This window comes from Macaca mulatta, chromosome 19, assembly GCF_049350105.2.
Source record: "Macaca mulatta isolate MMU2019108-1 chromosome 19, T2T-MMU8v2.0, whole genome shotgun sequence".
Classification (NCBI taxonomy): domain Eukaryota; kingdom Metazoa; phylum Chordata; class Mammalia; order Primates; family Cercopithecidae; genus Macaca; species Macaca mulatta.
In genome coordinates, this window is record NC_133424.1 from 49,428,048 (window position 1) to 49,446,838 (window position 18,791).

General features: G+C 53.5%; 1 protein-coding gene across 4 annotated transcripts in view; it reads left to right on the forward strand.

Annotated features, from left to right (window-relative positions):
* The window catches only part of CATSPERG (cation channel sperm associated auxiliary subunit gamma), a 32,715-nt gene that overhangs the window by 6,389 nt on the left and 7,535 nt on the right, over positions 1-18,791 (forward strand). For 2 of the 4 annotated variants that reach the window (XM_001107270.5, XM_015123846.3), the window contains exons 4-17: positions 2,803-2,947; positions 3,218-3,344; positions 3,518-3,590; positions 5,746-5,901; positions 8,620-8,791; positions 10,686-10,823; positions 12,435-12,494; positions 12,695-12,814; positions 14,861-14,911; positions 15,016-15,145; positions 16,047-16,158; positions 17,067-17,225; positions 17,309-17,421; positions 18,225-18,438. In XM_001107270.5, the coding sequence (XP_001107270.1) occupies positions 2,803-2,947; positions 3,218-3,344; positions 3,518-3,590; positions 5,746-5,901; positions 8,620-8,791; positions 10,686-10,823; positions 12,435-12,494; positions 12,695-12,814; positions 14,861-14,911; positions 15,016-15,145; positions 16,047-16,158; positions 17,067-17,225; positions 17,309-17,421; positions 18,225-18,438 (1,770 nt within the window). The remainder of the gene's footprint in view (positions 1-2,802; positions 2,948-3,217; positions 3,345-3,517; positions 3,591-5,745; positions 5,902-8,619; positions 8,792-10,685; positions 10,824-12,434; positions 12,495-12,694; positions 12,815-14,860; positions 14,912-15,015; positions 15,146-16,046; positions 16,159-17,066; positions 17,226-17,308; positions 17,422-18,224; positions 18,439-18,791) is intronic. The other 2 variants (XM_015123854.3, XM_028839624.2) reach the window with 1 other exon arrangement.

Genomic DNA, 18,791 nt, shown 5'->3' on the forward strand with positions numbered 1-18,791 from the left:
GTGAGTGAGAGGGAGTGCGGGAGGAGAGGTCAGGGAGGTGACGGGGAAGGTTTTTTAGGCTTGACTGGCCATGGCGAGGACTTGGCTTTTACTCTGAGACACAGCCTGAGAGGGCCCTATGCAGACGAGGGATGGGATCTGATTCCAGGCTTCACTGGGTGCCCCCTGTTGTTGGGAGGCAGGGCAGGAGCAGTGAGACGAGGAGGAGGCTGCTGCATTGCACAGGCAGGAGATGACGGGGACAGGACCAGGATGTGAGCGGCTACTGTCATCTTCACAGGAAGGAGGTCCCTGCCCGACTAGCACCACCTCCTCGAATAGGAACTCAGGCAGGGCCAGGGACAGGTGTAGTTGACAGGATTGAAATGAGCCTGGTGCTGGGTGTGGTGACTCATACCTGTAATCCCAGCACTTTGGGAGGCCGGGGAGAGAAGATTGCTTGAGCCCAAGAATTCAAGACCAACCTGGACAGCATAGGAGACCCTGTCTCTACAAAAAAATCAAAAAATTGGGCCGGGCATGGTGGCTCATGCCTGTAATCCCAGCACTTTGGGAGGTCAGGGCGGGTGGATCACCTGAGGTCAGGAGTTCGAGACCAGCCTGACCAACATGGTGAAACCCCATCTCTACTAAAAATGCAAAAATTAGCTGGGCATGGTGGCACATGCCTGTAATCCCAGCTACTCAGGAGGCTGAGGCAGGAGAATCGCCTGAACCTGGGAGGTGGAGGGTGCAGTGAACTGAGATGGTGCCATTGTACTCCAGCTTGGGCAACAAGTGCGAAACTCCATCTTGAAAAAAAATAAATAAATCTGAAAATTAGCCAGGTATGGTAGCGGTACCTGTAGTCCCAGCTGTTTGGGAGGCTGAGGCAGGAGGATTGCTGAAGTCTGGGAGAGGTGGAGGTCACAGTGAGCTGTGATGGCACCACTGCACTCCAGGCTGGGCAACAGAGCAAGACCTTATCTTTAAAAAAAAAAAAAAAAAAAAAGCCAGGTGCAGTGGCTTACACTATAGGATTACACTGTAATCCTAGCACTTTAGGAGGGTAAGGCTGGAGGATTGCTTGAGGCCAAGAGTTCAAGACCAACCTGGCCAACATAGCAAGACCCTGTCCCATGTAAAAAATAAATAATTAAATAAATAAATAAATTACAGAAATAGCCAGCCGAGGCAACTATTTGTAGGCAAGTAGACTCTGTCCCTACAAAAATTAAACAATTTTCAAAGAAAGAAAAAGAGGCCAGCCATGGTGGCTCATGCCTGTAATCCTGGCACTTTGGGAGGCTGAAGCAGGCAGATCAGTTGAGGCCAGGAGTTTAAGACCAGCCTGGCCAACATGGTGAAACCTCGTCTTTACTAAAAATACAAAAATTAGCCGGGCATGGTGGTGCACACGTGTAGTCCCAGCTACTCAGGAGGCTGAAGCAGGAGAATCACTTGAACCCAGGAGACAGAGGCTGCAGTGAGCCAAGATCATGCCACTGCACTCTAGCCTGGGTGACAGAGTGAGACTCCTTAAAAAAAAAAAAAAAAGGAAAAGGAGCCTGGCAAAGAAAGTCAGCCCTCTGGATGAAGGGCTGTGCACAGGCGACTGGATCTGGTAAATCCCTCGCCCTGGTTCCACAGCGACCAAGGCCTCCCCTTGGTGGCCTGAGTGCCGCCTTCTCTCAGGGACGCCTCTTAGCCTTCACTGGTGCTGGTCCACGTGCCTGAAACATCCTTCTCCTCTTCTCTCATCTCCACTCTAAGCGCTCCCCACCCTTTTCTATCCAGCCAGGATCCCAGATCCCTTGGAGGCTGTCCAGGCATGCCCTGTCACCCTCATCCTCAGTTCCTTCCTGTGTAACTACCCCATCCCACCCTCACCCCAAGCTCCAGGCCCAGAACCTGGCTGTCCTCTGACTTGCATAGGTGGCAGAAAGTCTGCTGCAGAGACAGTGGAAGCCCACCTCAAGAGTGAGACTGGGGGCCAGATGAGATGGCTCACGCCTTTAATGCCAGTACTTTGGGAGGCCAAGGTGGGAGGCTCACTTGAGACCAGGAGTTCAAGACCAGCCTAGGCAATGTAGTGAGACCTCATCTCTCTAATTTTTTTTTTTTTTTTTTTTTTTGAGACGGAGTCTCGCTCTGTCACCCAGGCTGGAGTGCAGTGGCGCTATCTCGGCTCACTGCAAGCTCCGCCTCCCGGGTTCACGCCATTCTCCTGCCTCAGCCTCCCGAGTAGCTGGGACTACAGGCGCCCACAACCGCGCCCGGCTAATTTTTTGTATTTTTAGTAGAGACAGGGTTTCACCGTGGTCTCGATCTCCTGACCTTGTGATCCGCCCGCCTCGGCCTCCCAAAGTGCTGGGATTACAGGCGTGAGCCACCGCGCCCGGCCTTTTTTTTTTTTTTTTTAAGCTGGAACTGGATATTCCCGGAGTGGAAAGCAGCACCCTAGGTGCCACATCCCTCCCACCTTCCCAGCATCCCTCCCACCTGCACAGTTTTGCTCATCCCATGCTGTCCTTCCCTATGTATTCCCTACATGCACATTCTGTCTGCAGACACTGGCTCTGGAGTCATTTCCTCCAGGAAGGCCTCCGACTCCCTCCACAGCCCCTTACCCCTCTGCCCCCTCCTAGGCTGGCCCATCCCCCATCCAAGCCCCAAACCTAGACCATGTCCTCTGGCCATCACATGGTGGACAGTGTGCTGCCCCCGGCCAGCCCAGGAGACAGGCTGTTCGAGGTGGGCTCAAGGCAGGGGGCATCCAGAGGCTACCATAAGGACACACTCGTGGGGCCATCTCACCCTCAGCACTCTGAGGACCTGGTGCGCATGGGCCACCTGACGGGGCTAAAGCCCGTGGTGCTGGTCACCTTCCAGTCGCCAGTCAACTTCTACCGCTGGAAGATAGAGCAGCTACAGATCCAGATGGAGGCTGCCCCCTTCCGCAGCAAAGGTGGGCCTGGGGGAGGCTGGAGGGGTCGCAGTCTGGCAGGGGTTTGGGGTTTGCTGGGGGCCGCCGTGGGGCCATGATCTGAGGAGGGTATGTGGGGGGGCAGGAGCTCAGCACATTCCATAGCCTAGATGGGGCCACACAGAGGCCCCAGTGGGACCCATGGCATGGAGGCGGGTATGGGGAGTTGTGGGGAGATCCCAGTGTGGTCTGGGGCCTGGAACCGGCCATTGGGAGGCCCCAGCAATTTCAGTGCCCAGGGCCTCCCTGCAGAGCCATGCATAGCAGAGGAAGTGTGTAGCATGAGCTGGTACACGCCCATGCCTATCAAGAATGGCAGTGTGGTCATGCGTGTGGACGTCAGCAGCAATGGCCTGGGGACCTTCATTCCAGATAAAAGGTATCCTTTCCCAAGCCGGGGGCCGGGGTGGACTCCAGGGGAACTCCTCACCCCGGGGTCCCCAGAGGAGCCAGTGGGAGATCCAAGGGAGAGAATGGGGAGAGAGGCAGCTGCGAGCTGTGGAACCCCTGACACTGGGACCTCACCTGCGCCTGTCCTGCACCTGCTGCTAGGTTCCAGGTGAATATCAATGGCTTCCTGAAGAGAAACCAGGACAATGACATCCAATTCACTGTGGGAGATGAGGTGAGGGAATCTGGGCAGGGGAAAAAGACAATGGTCTGGGCCTTACGCTGACGCCCTGGTTACTTCCCAGATAAGCAGCAGATCCCATTTAGGGAGCACCAACTTCATGCCAGGCCCCACATGAAGATTCCATTAATCTCCCCAGTGACTCTTTGAGGGGACATACTCTCACATACTCCATTATAAAGAGGAGACACCTGAGGTCCCAAAGGGATGGAACCATTTTCCCATAGTCCCTCAGCATGGAAGGAGTCTTGAAGTTATCTGCCTATCTGCCTGACTCCTGTACATACCTGTACACACACACACACACACACATATATGTTTTTTTTTTTTTTTTTTTTTGAAACAGGGCCTTGCTCTGTCATCCAGGCTGGAGTGCAGTGCTGCAATCATGGCTCACTGTAGACTTGAGCTCCTGGGCTCAAGCAATACTCCCACTTCAGCCTCCCGAGTAGCTGGGACCACAGGCATGTACCACCATATCCAGCTAACTTTTTAATTAATTAGTTAATTGTTGTTTTTGAGCCAGAGTCTTGCTCTGTCCCCCAGGCTAGAGCGCAGTGGTACAATCTCACCTCATTGCAACCTCCACCTCCTGGGTTCAAGCAATTCTCCTGCCTCAGCCTCCCAAGTAGCTGGGATTACCGGCGCCCATCACCACGCCAGGCTAATAATTTTTTTATTTTTTGTAGAGATGAGGACTCACTCTATCATCCAGGCTGGAGTGCATCATCCAGGCTGGAGTGCAGGAGAGTGACCTCGTCAGGCTCAGGTGATACTCTCCCCTCAGTTTTTGTATTTTTAGTAGAGGCAGGGTTTTATCATGTTGCCAGGGTTGGCTGAAGTGATCCGCCCACCTCGGTCTCCCAAAGTGCTAGGATTACAGGTGTGAGCCACTGCGCCCAACCCATGCCCATATGCAATTTTTTTTTTTTTTTTTGAGACAGAGTTTCGCTCTTGTTGCCCAGGCTGGAGTGCAGTGGTGTGATCTCGGCTCACTGCAACCTCTGCCTCCCGGGTTCAAGCAATTCTCCTACCTCAGCCTCCTGAGTAACTGGGATTATAGGCACATGCCACCACACCCAGCTAATGATTTTTTATTTTTATTTTTATTAGAGATGGGGTTTCTTCATGTTGGCAGGCTGGTCTCAAACTCCCGACCTCAGGTGATCCACCCGCCTCAACCTCCCAAAGTGCTGGGATTACAGGCGTGAGCCACCACGCCTGGCCTCATACCCATATTCTTAATCCCGATGCATTCACCCATTCATTCATGCTGTCACTCAGCAGGCACTTACTGAGCACACGTTGTTGCATCATGGGGACACAGCAGTGAACCCACAGACCCAAATCTCTGCCCTCCTGGAGCTGACACTGTAGTAGGGGAGACAGATGGCAACCTGGCAAACTGGTAAATGTGAAAATCAAGTGAATTCTGTAGTAGGGTAAAGGGTGGTAAGTGCTCTGGAGAGAAATGGAACAGGACAATGGGAGTTGGGTCTGTGCAGAAGGAGAGTGCAATGTTTAATAGGATGGTCAAGAAAGGCCTTGGTCGGGCGCGGTGGCTCAAGCCTGTAATCCCAGCACTTTGGGAGGCCGAGACGGGCAGATCACGAGGTCAGGAGATCGAGACCATCCTGGCTAACCCGGTGAAACCCCGTCTCTACTGAAAAATACAAAAAACTAGCCGGGCGAGGTGGCGGGCGCCTGTAGTCCCAGCTACTTGGGAGGCTGAGGCAGGAGAATGGCGTAAACCCGGAAGGCGGAGTTTGCAGTGAGCTGAGATCCGGCCACTGCACTCCAGCCTGGGCGACAGAGCGAGACTCCGTCTCAAAAAAAAAAAAAAGGCCTCATTGAGAAGTTTAAGCTTCCAAGGAGAGAATCGCATGGATACTAGGGGAAGAGCATTTCATCAGGAGAAGCAGGGGCCCTGAGGTGGGCGTGTGCCTGGGAGGTCTGAGAAGCAGAGAAGAGGCCGTGTGGCTGGGAGAGAGGGGGGTGAGGGGGAGAATGGTAAGGAATGAGGTCAAGGAATTGAGAAGGACAAATTGCGTGGGGCCTTGTGGGTCCAGGTCAGGCATTGGACCTAAATGAGATGGAGCCTCAGGAGAGTGGCGGGAGTGTTGGCATCCCTCCTGTCCCTCCCTGGCAGCTCTTCAACCTGATGCCCCAGTACTTTGTGGGTATCTCATCGAGGCCCTTGTGGCACACTGTGGACCAGTCACCTGTGCTCATCCTGGGAGGCATTCCCAATGAGAAGTACGTCCTGATGACCGACACCAGCTTCAAGGACTTCTCTCTGGTGGAGGTGAACGGTGTGGGGCAGATGGTGGGCGGGGCCTCTTGGAGGGAGCTGGGCCTCAGCCCCTGGAATAGGGTGGGGGCCTGGGGCTCTAGAAGAGGTCCCCACAGACACATCAGTCACCATGAGAGGCAGAGAGCATGAAGAAAAAACACACGATTCTACAGCCAGAGGCCTAGGTTCAAATCCTGGTTCTGCCGCCACCTGGCTGCCTGACCCTGGACTTGGCATTCAACAACCCGGTCCTCAGATTCCCATTTGTAACATGGTAGTAATACTTATATTTACTTCATAGGATTATTGTGAGGATGATGTAAGTTAATAGTTTCCAGCTGAGTGCAGAGGCTCATGCCTATAATCCCAGCACTTTGGGAGGCTGAGGTAGGAGAACCACTTGAGAGCAGGAGTTTGAGACCAGCCTGGACAACATAGTGAAACCCCATCGCTACCAAAAATACAAAACTTAGCCGGGGTGGTGGCATGAGTCTGTAGTCTCAGCTGCTCAGAAGGCTGAGGCAGGAGGATTGCTTGAGCCTGGGACTTTGAGGCTGCAGTGAGCTATGATCATATCATTGCACTCCAGCCTGGGAGACAGATCGAGACCCTGTCTCAAAAAAAAAAAAGGGTTAATAGCTTCCATAACCAATGGTATATGTGTGCCATTACCTTCTCCACTCTGGAAAATTCTGCATTGCAATATACATCTCTGCCCAAGAGTTTCCTATTAGGCTTTGAGAGCCTATATTATCCCATAATAGGGAGAGAGTGTCTGAAGTAAGGATCTTTTGGCTTCAGCGACAGAAATATGTTGGAATTAGTGCAGCTACAGGCAGAATGCCAAGCCAGGTTGGTTTACCCAGAGAACTGGTTTACCCAGAGAACAGAGAACCGTGCGCAGCCTTGTTCTTGTTCTCTAACCATGGGGATTTCTCCCTGATGGTCTCATCTCATTGTCTCCTGTCTTCCCCGCTCCTGTCTCTCCCCACCACTCCCTTCCACACTGCCCCCAGGAAACAGATCCTCCCCTGCGCAGCTCGCTTCACCTTTGTTGGTTGGGGTCCAGGTATAGATGCTGTAACAAAGAGACCCTGGAAGAGAATGACTGAAATAAAGACTGTTGCTCGTTTTTTCTTTTTCTTTCTTTCTTTCTTTTTTTTTTTTTTTTTGAGACAGAGTCTCGCTCTGTTGCCCAGGCTGGAGTACGGTGGTGCAATCTCGGCTTACTGCAACCTCTGCCTCCCGGGTTCAGGTGATTCTTCTGCCTCAGCCTCTCGAGTAGCTGGGATTGGAGGCACCCACCACCGCACCTGGATAATTTTTGTATTTTTAGTAGAGATGGGGTTTTGCCATGTTGGCCAGGCTGGTCTCAAACTCCTGACCTCAAATGATCTACCCACCTTGGCCTCCCAAAGTGTTGGGATTACAGGTGTGAGCCACCGCACCTGGCTGTTGCTCATTCTCGTAACAGTCCAGAGGTGAAGAACCTTGTTCCTTCCATTTTCTCACTTCACCATCCCCTGGGCTGGAGGTGTTGACCTCTGTATGACGGCAGCCACTGGGAAAGGGGAGGAGAAGAAGTAGAGGGCAAGCCATTTTCTTTTAAGCAAGCTTCACATCCACTGACATTCCGCTAGTGAGAAGGGGTCACCTGGCTACATCCAACTGCAGGGGACACTGGGTGGTACATGCCCAGCTAAATTCAATCACCAAAAAATATAGGGAAATGGATATGAGAGTTTCGCTAGCCATCTCCTGAAAGTGGAGAAGAAAATTTACTGGTTCACGAGACCAAAAAATTCAAGACTTCAGGCTCTGCTTGGCCCAGGATTTCAAACAGTATCACTGAGACGGGGTTTCTTGTCTCATCTCTTGGACCACATTCCTCTGTTTTTTGTTTTTTGGATGGAGTTTCACTCTTGTCACGCAGGCTGGAGTGCAGTGGTGCAATCTTGGCTTACCGCAACCTCTGCCTCCCGGGTTCAAGCGATTCTCTTGCCTCAGCCTCCCAAGTAGCTGGGATTACAGGCGCGTGTCACCACGTCCAGCTAATTTTTTGTATTTTTAGTAGAGACGGGGTTTCATCACACAGTTATTTATTTTAATTAGCTGGGAGTGGTGGCAAGCACCTGTAGTCCCAGCTACTCGGGAGGCTGAGGCGGAAGGATTGCTTGAGCCCAGGAGTTCAAGACCAGCCTGGGTAACATAGCGAGACCTCACCTCTACAAAAATAAAAATTAAAAAATCAGCTAGGCATGGCGGTGAGCACCTGTCGTCCCAACTACTCGGGAGACTGAGGTGGGAGGATCGTTCGAGCCCAGGAGTTTGAAGTTGCAGTGAGCTGTGATCATACCACTGCACTCTAGCCTGGGTGACAGAGCCAGATCCAGCCTTTTAAAAAAAAAAGTCCCTTGGGGAGAGCAAGGGGTGTTGTATCCATGTAGGTGTAACCCTGACTGTAGCCAGGGGTACAAGGACCGCTAAGGACCGTTGAGCATGCTGTGCACTGCCCAACTCCAGGGGGCACACGAAGCCTGAACTGGCTCAGGCCTGGGTCACCTGCTTCTCTGGTCCATATAGGGGAGGTTTGGCTACCAAGGTGTTGCTGCAGGGTGAGCAGGGAGAGCACTCTGGGGCAGCTGTCAGAGCAGGAGCTTCCCTGCAAGGCAGGACATGGGGGCTGAGGCCAAGGCCACCTGCTCACCACTGGCCTCTGCTCCCCTGCAGCTAAGCATTGACAGTTGCTGGGTGGGCTCCTTCTACTGCCCCCAATCTGGCTTCACAGCCACCATCTATGACACTGTTGCCACCGAGAGCACCCTCTTCATTCGGCAGAACCAGCTGGTCTACTATTTCACAGGCACCTATACCACACTCTATGAGAGAAACCGCGGCAGTGGTGAGTGGGCTGTGGCAGGACCCACGCCTGGGGAGGGCACCCCGGTGAACCCCTCCACAGAAGGTACCTGGGGCTGGCATTGCTGTGGGTGAGGCAGCAGGGAAGGAACTTGCTAAGGCCCTGACCACCCCTGCCCACCCCGAATGGACCTTTCCTTGCCCCCTCTTTTTTTGTTTTTTGTTTTTTTTTTGCCGGGATGAGGCTTCCACTCAGACCCTCCTGGGAATTGTGAGCAACTGTGAGAAGAGGGGGTGTGAGAGTAAAGGGAGGTAGAGAGAAGCAGACACATGCGTGTGCCCACACAGGGTGGCAGAAGGACATGCCGAGAGAGACCAGACAGGGAGAAAGAGGGAGAGGGGCATGGCAAGTCAGAAGGAGCGGGAGGAGAGAGAGAAACAGATGGGCAAAGCCTCAAGGGAAACTCATCGGAGACAAAAAAGAGAGGCTAGGCACAGTGGCTCAGGAGGCCAGTCTACTCAGGAGGCTGATGGGAGGGGGGATCACATGAGCCCAGGGGTTTGAGGCTACAGTGAGCTATGATCACACTACTGCACTCCAGCCTGGGCGACAGAGCAAGACCCTGTTTCAAAAAAAGAAAAATGCTGGGTGCGGTGGCGCATGCCTGTAATCCCAGCACTCTGGGAGGCTGAGGCGGGTGGATCACTTGAAGTCAGGAGTTCAAGACCAGCATGGCTAACACGGTGAAACCCCGTCTCTACTAAAAATACAAAAAATTAGCAAAATTAGCTGGGCATGGTGGCACGTGCCTGTAGTCCCAGCTACTTGGGAGGCTGAGGCAGGAGAATCGCTTGAACCCTGGAGGCGGAGGTTGCAGTGAGCCAAGATCGTGCCCCTGCACTCCAGCCTGGGTGACAGAGCGAGATGTCATCTAAAAAAAAAAAAAAAAAAAAAAAAAAAAAAAAAGCTAGGTGCAGTGGCTCACACCTGTAATCCCAGCACTTTGGGAGGCTGAGGCGGGCGGATCACAAGGTCAGGAGTTTGAGACCAGCCTGGCCAATGTGTTGAAACCCCGTCTCTACTAAAAATACAAAAATTAGCTGGGTGTGGTGGCGGGTGCCTGTACTCCCAGCTACTCGGGAGGCTGAGGCAGGAGAATCACTTGAACTCAGGAGGTGGGGCTGCCGTGAGCCGAGATAGTGCTACTGCACTCCAGCCTGGGCAACAGAGTGAGACTCCGTCTCAAAAAAAAAAAATGCCAAAGCTCTCCTATTTCTTCTAGTTTTTCCTGCCATCTCAGAACTGTCAGCTTCCAGAGTCACCGGAAATTGGACTGTAACTTATAAGTAAATGGGTGTTCCCAGCAGCTTTGCTTTCTCTCTTTCTTAGGGCACTTTGACAGTGGGAGGAACCAAATTCAAATTGGCTTAAGCCAAAGAAAAGAGGTGTTTATTGGCTTCCGTGGCTGAAAAGCCCAGTAGCGTGTTGGTTTCAGGAATGGCTGCACCAGGGGGTCACTGTCACAGTTAAACAGTCACCTCTTCGTGCATGCCACGGTGACTCCGGCCCCTGCCCAGCAACTGTAGACTTGTATGCCCCTCAGTAGCCCCAGAAAAGAGCATCTTGTTGCTGATTGCAAGCTGGTATTGCCTCTGATTTGGCCAGCTTGGTCACATGGTAATCATTGTGGCCAAGGGAGTGCAAGGGAGGTGTCAGCCCAATCTGACCCTCATGGACAGAGTGTGAGCAAAGGAAGATTTTCTCAAAGGCAGCGGGTGCCCTCTGCCAGGTGCTCCCTGACACCACACTGAACAGGTGCTGCAGCACCATAGGACAGATAACAGGCTCACTAAAGCCAGGGAAATGTGGGCGGGGCGGAGGGCAGAGGCCGCAGATCCAACCACCTGGGTCTGAGGCCCCATGCTGGCTTCCCTAGGCAGCTGGGTTCGTGTCCTGGCCAGCGAGTGCATCAAGAAGCTGTGCCCTGTGTATTTCCATAGCAATGGCTCTGAGTACATAATGGCCCTCACCACGGGCAAGCATGAGGGTTTTGTACACTTCGGGACCATCAGAGGTAAGGGTGTGGGCCTCTGGCAGCCCCAGGGACCCCTCCATACCCTCTCACCTCCAAGGATTCTAACCTTGGGACCTCACTCATCACCATGTGCCCTAAGGAGGGCCCCCAGGCTGAGGGTGGTGATGGTGGTGGTGGAGGGATGCGTTTGTAGGGGTAGGGCTTGGGGGTATGTTATGTATCTTTCATGATGTACTTGGCTTTAAAGCGCAGATCTGGGCATGGTGGCTCATGCCTGTAATCCCAGCACTTTGGGAGGCTGAGGCAGGCAGATCACTTGAGGTCAGGAGTTCAAGAACATCCTGGCCAACATGGTGAAACCCCATCTCTATTAAAAATACAAAAATTAGCTGGGCATGGTAGCAGGCACCTGTAATCCCAGCTATTCAGGAGGCTGAGGCAGGAGAGTCACTTGAACCCAGGAGATGAAGGTTGTAGTGAGGCGAGATTGCGCCACTGCACTCCAGCCTGGGCAACAGAGTGAGACTCCATCTCAAAACAAACAAATCCACCACCAGAAAAACAAAAATAGCAGAAGCCCAGTTCAAAAATAATTTAAGTACAGCTGGGCACAGTGGCTCATGCCTGTAATCCCAGCACTTTGGGAGGCTGAGGTGGGTGGATCACCTGAGGTCAGGAGTTCGAGACCAACCTGCCCAACATGGAGAAACTCCATCTCTACTAAAAATACAAAAACCAGCTGAGCATGGTGGCACACACCTGTAGTCCCAGCTACTTGGGAGGCTGAGGCATGAGAATTGCTTGAACCTGGGAAGCAGTGGTTGCAGTAAGCCGAGATCATGCCACTGCACTCCAGCCTGGGCAACAGAATGAGACTGTCTTAATAATAGTAATAATAGGCATAAAGAATTTGTGGACTTACATAAATGAAAAGACTCAGGTTCAACTTCAGGTATGGCTGGATCCAGGGGCTCACAGTGTATGTCATCAGGACTCCATCTCTTGGTAAGGTAGTGCAGCATAGTAATTATAGCACAGATTCTGGAGAGAGACTGCTCCATCACACCTTTGCTGTGTGCCTTGCAATATGTAACTTGACCTCTCTGATCTCATTTTCTTCACCTACAAAATGTGACTAATGGTAGTACTAGTATCTAGGTCACTGGGTCGATATAAAGATTAAATAAGTTGGTTTTTGTAAAGGTCTTAGTACTAGCAATGTGGTGAGTGTTACAAATGGTTTATTATTATTGGTCCTATAATTTGGGTCCATTTTCAGGTAGCTATTCCTCCATGGAGGTTAAAGGTAGCCCCTTAAAGCTTAAGACTCAAGTCACCTACTAGTCTGAGTCATGCCAAGAGAATGAAGACAGCATCTTTCCCATTAATTCTAACACAAGTCCCAGAGTAAATTCTGATTGGCCCACTGTGGTTCTCATGGCCAGACCTGAGCCATGAGACCCACAGTGTCATGACTGTGACCAGAGACAGACATGCTCTGATAGGCCAGGTGTGAGTGACGGAAGGCCAGAGAATGAGATCCCAAGGACTGAGGGGCTGGTGGGCATGAGGAGGGCAATCAGAGTTGGCTTGATGGGCTGCCAGACAGGAGGGAGAGGGACTGAACATGAACCGCACCTTGCTCTGCAGATGGCCAGGTGTCCTTTGAGATGCTGCCCAGGGAGTGGTCTGTGTGCGAGCAGATAGGAGGTACTAATCCCCCTGATGGGTCTGCGGCGGGAGGCTGGGGGGACTGAGGATGCAGAAGAGCAGGAGAGGGTGGCAGGGGTCATGGGAAAGAATGGGCAGTGTCTTAGGGAGGGGTGAGAGTTATGGGGAGGGGCACAGCTGGCACAGGACCAAGGCCATTGAGCCCTGGGGTGGCTCTGGACTGCCCCTTTCCCTCTCAGTTACCACCTGCTCCATAATTTGGTCTGACTACATCGCGGGTGAGTATACCCTACTGCTGCTAGTGGAGAGCGAATATGAAAATGCCAGTAAACGTTTCCAGGTGGTCAGCTACAACACAGGTAATCAGGGCGATGCAAGGGGCTGGGCGCAAAGGGGCAGGAGCCCAGACTGTGGACCGCATGCCCATCCTGAGGGATCTATGCCCAGCAGACAGAGGGAGGGCGACATTATCTGTGCCACTCCTGGATGAGGGGTAGCAGTGGAGAACTGGGTATAGGCTTGGCGATCTGAAAGGGCTCTGTGACTCACAATAAAGAGATTTTTTTTTTTTTTTTTTTTTGAAACGAAGTCTAGCTCTGTCGCCCAGGCTGGAGTGTGGTGGCCGGATCTCAGCTCACTGCAAGCTCTGCCTCCCGGGTTCACGCCATTCTCCTGCCTCAGCCTCCCAAGTAGTTGGGACTACAGGCGCCCGCCACCTCACCTGGCTAGTTTTTTTTTTTTTTTTTTTTTTTTGTATTTTTTAGTAGAGACGGGGTTTCACCGTGTTAGCCAGGATGGTCTCGATCTCCCGACCTCATGATCTGCCCGCCTCTGCCTCCCAAAGTGCTGGGATTACAAGCTTGAGCCACCGCACCCAGCCAATAAAGATATTTTATTTTACCTGCAGTGAGAATAGGGCCGCCATGTAGAGTTGTACAGGCTGTGCACTGCACAAAACCCCCAACCGAGGGGTCAGAGGAGACAGGTCCTGTGCCTTAACAGGACTGTTCCCTCTCAGAGGCAGTGTCTTTTTATAATTCACATGAAGAAATTCTAAAGGGCTAGGCATGGGGCTCACACCTGTAATCCCAGCACTTTGGGAGGCCAAGGCCAGAGGATCGCTTGAGGCCAGTAGTTCAAGACCAGCCTGGGGCAACATAGCAAGACCCTGTCTCTACAAATTAAAAAAACAAACAAAAAAAGGTAGCCGAGTATGGAGGTGCGCCTGTAGTCCCAGCTACTTGGAATATACCTGAGGTGGAAGGATGGCATAAGCCCAGGAGGTTGAGGCAACAGTGAGCTATGATCATGCCACTGCCTGGGTGACAGAGCAAGACCCTGTCTCAAAAAGAAAAAAAAAAAAAGAACTGGGCGTGGTGGCTCATTGTTGTAATCCCAGCACTCTGGGATACCAAGGTGGGTGGAATGCTTGAGCTCAGGAGTTCAAGACCAGCCTAGGCAACATAGCGAAACCTCCTCTCTACTAAAAATACAAAAATTGGGCCGGGTGCGGTGGCTCATGCCTGTAGTCCCAGCACTTTGGGAGGTTGAGGCAGGTGGATCACGAGGTCAGGAGATCGAGACCACAGTGAAACCAGGTTTCTACTAAAAATACAAAAAATTTAGCCGGGTGCAGTAGCGGGTGCCTGTAGTCCCAGCTACTCGGGAGGCTGAGGCAGGAGAATGGTGTGAACCTGGGAGGCGGAGCTTGCAGTGAGCCGAGATCCGGCCACTGCACTCCGTCTCAAAAAAAAAAAAAAAATACAAAAATTGGCAGGGGGCAGTGGCTCACACCTGTAATCCCAGCACTCTGGGAGGCCGAGGCGGGGTTGGGGGGGATCACTTAAGGTCAGGAGTTCAAGACCAGCCTGGCTAACATGGTGAAACCCTGTCTCTACTAAAAATACAAAAATTAGTCAGGCATGATGGTGGGTGCCTGTAAACCTAGCTACTCGGGAGGCTGAGGCAGAAGAATTGCTTGAACCTGGGAAGCAGAGGTTGCAGTGAGCCGAGATCACGCCATTGCACTGCAGTCTGGGCAGCAGAGGGAGACTCCATCTTGGAAAAAAAAAAAAATACAAAAAATTAGCTGGGTGTGGTGGTGGTGCGTGTCTATAATCCCAGCTACTCTATAGGCTGAGGTGGGAGGATCACTTGAACCCAGGAGGCAGAGGTTGCAGTGAGCCAAGATCACACCATTGCACTCCAGCCTGGGCGACAGAGAGATCCTGTCTTGGCGGGGGGCGGTGGAAGAAACTCTTAAGGACTAGCAAGCCCGGGTGGGAAGCTCTTTGGAGGGTTTTACAGGAGGCTGAGAAGCAAGCAACTTGCTCCAGCTCCAGGGTTTGAAAGCACAGAGCCTCAGGAGATTTTGCTGTATTCACACCCCCCCCCCCTCCCCGTAGCTAATGATGACCTGGAACTTCTCTACCACATCCCGGAGTTCATCCCTGAAGGTAGGAGGGGAAGGCAGAGGTGGCCTCAAGGGCGGCTGTGGGCCAGGAGGGGCCCAGGTGACTCCACCTCACTGCCGTGTCTTCTCTTCCTCTGCCCCGATCAGCTCGAGGATTGGAGTTCCTGATGATCCTAGGGACGGAGTCCTACACCAACACTGTAATGACCCCCAAGGGCATCTCCTGTAACCCGTACAACCACCTGATCTTCATCTGGGGCAACTTTCTCCTGCAGAGGTGGGCCTCCACCACTCCCGGGTGGGCCAGGCATACTCTGTCTCCCCAGCACCTTTAGGGTGTGGATGCTTTCAAGATCAGACTAGGCGAGTCTCACCAAGCCTTCAGAGGATGCCCAAATCCAGAAGTTACCAGGACGGTGATGGGGAACACACCGTTAGGGTAGTCAGTGCTGGGACGAGGGGAGCCAATGTTTTAAAGCTGTGGGAGCCCTTTTCTTAAAAATGAAACCTTATATAAAGACCCAGCCTGTGTGAGCAATAGATGAGCAGTTTCTAGGGTTTGTTTTTGTTTTTGTTTTGGGACAGTCTCGCTCTGTCACCCAGGCTACAGGGCAGTGGCACAATCTCAGCTCACTGCAGCCCCCGCCTCCCTGATTCAAGTGATTCTCCTGCGTCAGCCTCCCTAGTAGCTGGGATTACAGTTGCATGTCACCACGCCTGGCTAATTTTTGTATTTTTAGTAGAGACGGATTTCACCATGTTGGGCAGGCTTGTCTCGAACTCCTGACCTCAGGTGATCCTCCCGCCTCAGCCTCCGAGAGTGCTGGGATTACAGGTGTGAACCACGTGCCCGGCTAACTGACGAGCATTTTCTAGGGACAGTTTAGGATCCTCCCCACCCCAGCCACCCTCTCGACCCTCAGGAACCTAGGGGCCCCTGAGCCACTTTCTTGGGTGGCTGGCAAACTGCCAGGTTGGCCCGATGCTTCTGTTTTACAGATGGGGAGCTGGAGACTCTCAAAGGGTTTGGGTTGGGGGGCGGGAGCTAGGATTTCAAGCTTCCTTTGCACATTCTTCCAAGTGGAGAAACTGAGTAAGTGGCTCCCGAGTTATTAGGCCTGGGATTGGGGTAAGCGGCTGTCCAGGATGCGCCCAGCTCTCCATCTCTGTCCCTGCAGCTCTAACAAGGAAAACTTCATCTACCTGGCAGACTTCCCCAAGGAACTGTCCATCAAATACATGACCAGATCGTTCCGTGGGGCTGTGGCTATTGTCACGGAGACGGAGGAGGTGGGCTGCCCTGCCCCTCTCCCCATTCCCTCTCTGCCCACCCCCAAACCCCAGGGGTCCCTCTTTCCCCCTGTCACAGTAAAGGAGCTAAGGGAAGGGGGCACCCTCGGGGACCCTGAGAAAGGGCAGTGAAGCTCCATTTATAGCTGCAATCCCTGGAACTCAGAGTGTCAGCTCCAAAGTCATGCAGACCAGAGCTATGATCTAATGTTCAGAGGCGGCCCTCTTTCATCCCACAGTGCACTCGTTCACTTCATAAATATTGAGCATTTACTGTGTACCTGCCCCCTGTGCTGGAGAACACAGAGCGATCGGGGCTGCAATGGGGAAAATATTACCTATGGAAGTAGGGGGACCTGGCCCATTCTGGGGGATTGCGCATGTCAGGGAGGGCTTCATGGGGGAGACCACATGGAGGGGGACATCTTGGAGGCTGGAGGGTATCACCCAGGTTGTGGTTCAGGAAGGGTAGTGAAGGTTCCCTTCAGATGTGTATGGGGGTGGGCATTAGTGCAGAGATGGGGAACTGAGGCCAAGGAAATGGTGAGACCGTGGAAGCTCTCACCATTTGAGAAGAAAAAAGAGGTCTCGGCCCTAGGAACCGTGGCTGTTAGGGAGTGTGTATGTTAGGGACGTTTAGGTTACAAGTGCTAGAAACCTTAACAGACCAAAAACATTGAAAAACATGATCATAGTGTGTGAGGGCTGGAACCAGAGGTGATTGGGCCCAGGGAAGTAGAGAGATGGCACCACAGAGAAAAGGAAGGGGAGCGCCCTTGGTCCCAGTGGAGGTGAGTTTGCAAACTTCATCCCTCAAACAATGGGGCCACCACACTGGGCAGAGGGTGAGGTGGGATCAGAGGACCCCATGGTCCTGACACACACACATCCGGCCATCGTACCCACAGATCTGGTACCTCCTGGAGGGCACCTACCGGGTGTACCGGCTGTTCCCATCCAAGGGCTGGAAGGTGCACATCAGCTTACAGCTGATGCAACAGTCCTCTCTCTACGCATCCAATGAGACCATGCTGACCCTCTTCTACGAAGGCAGCAAACTGTACCAGGTGCCTGGCGGGGCTCTGCGGGGACATTGGGGCACCGCAGGAGGGCTGACCCCAGCTCACCTGACTCTGCCTTCCCCCTGTAGCTGGTGTACCTTATGAACAACCAGAAGGGCCAGCTGGTCAAGAGGCTTATGCCCGTGGAACAGCTTCTGATGTATCAACAGCACACCAGCCACTATGACTTGGATCGGAAAGGGTGAGAGGACACCGGACCATGACAGGGGTCTGAGGGCTCCCGGCACTGCCCTCCTGAAGCTACCATTTTTGAGAGAGGGGAGACCGAGCTAACCCCAGTGACAGCCTCAGGGCTACGATGGCAGGAGTTCAGCACTTATGGAAGCTCAGAGGAGGAGCCGAACCTGGCCAGGGGGGAAGGTGCATCAGGGAGGGCTTCAAAGAGGAGGAGGTGTATGCACTGTGACAAGAAGGGTGAGGAAGGATTAGCCAAGTGATAAGGTGGGGAAGGGTGTCCCAGAACGGGAGAACCAGCTGTGCAGAAGCCCTGATGGGAAGGGGGACGAAGTGAGCCTGGTGGTCATGGGGAGAAACTTGGACTTCATCTTGAGGGTCTTGGGGGAGCCATGGATGGGACTAAAGGAAAGGACTGCAGGATCGGATTTTACCGCGTGCCATAATGATGCCTCTGGTCGCTGTCCTGCAGAAGGTGGATCAGAGCAACCCAGGGAGGCAGCTGGATTCGGGGCAGGGACAGGGAACTGGGGTGGAAGGAGGAAGCAGGAGGTGGAACAAAGATAAGAGGTCAAGTGGACAGGCAGATGGGGACTGCCCGTTGAGCAGGGAGGATTCTGGTCTCAGGGATCGAGGGACGTCCGAGGGGATGTGTGAAGAGGCCTCTGGGCAGCAGGGGCTGACGCTGAGGAGGAAGATCGGGGCTGGATTCAATACAGGAAGTGGGTGAGGTGGGAAAGAGGCCTGCGGAAGCTTCCAGTGCGCGGGGTGCCTTAGAGCCAGCAGCCCTTCCCCCCTGCCGCTGCCCAGGGGCTACTTGATGCTCTCCTTCACCAACTTCTGCCCCTTCTCGGTGATGCGCCTGAGGAACCTGCCCGGTCCGCAGAGATACACGCGCCAGGAGCGCTACCGGGCACGGCCACCGCACGTCTTGGAGCGCTCGGGCTTCCACAACGAGAACTCGCTAGCCATCTACCAGGGCCTTATCTACTACCTGCTGTGGCTGCACTCCGTGTACGACAAGGTGGGCGTCCGGCGGCGGGCGGGCAGGCCTGAGACCGGACTCGGGGAGCGGGGAGCGGGGAGCCGGGAGCCGGCTTAGAGGGCGAGGCTTGTGGAGCGGAGCGCAGCGGGATTGTAGGACTGGAGGACTGGGGGGTGGGGTGGGTGGGGGACGTGGGGGCGGGGCCTGGCTTGAGCAGGACTTCCAGGGGAGGGTGTTGGAGGTGTGGCCGGTTTGAAAGCAGGGTCTGGGGATGCGCTGGGGTGTGTATCTTCTGCTCTGGGTTAGGAGCTGGCATTGAGGCTGGGAGGGGGTCTGGGGATGCCGCTTGCCTCGGGGCCCTCGCCCCACCGCCCAATCCCTTTACGGTGCCG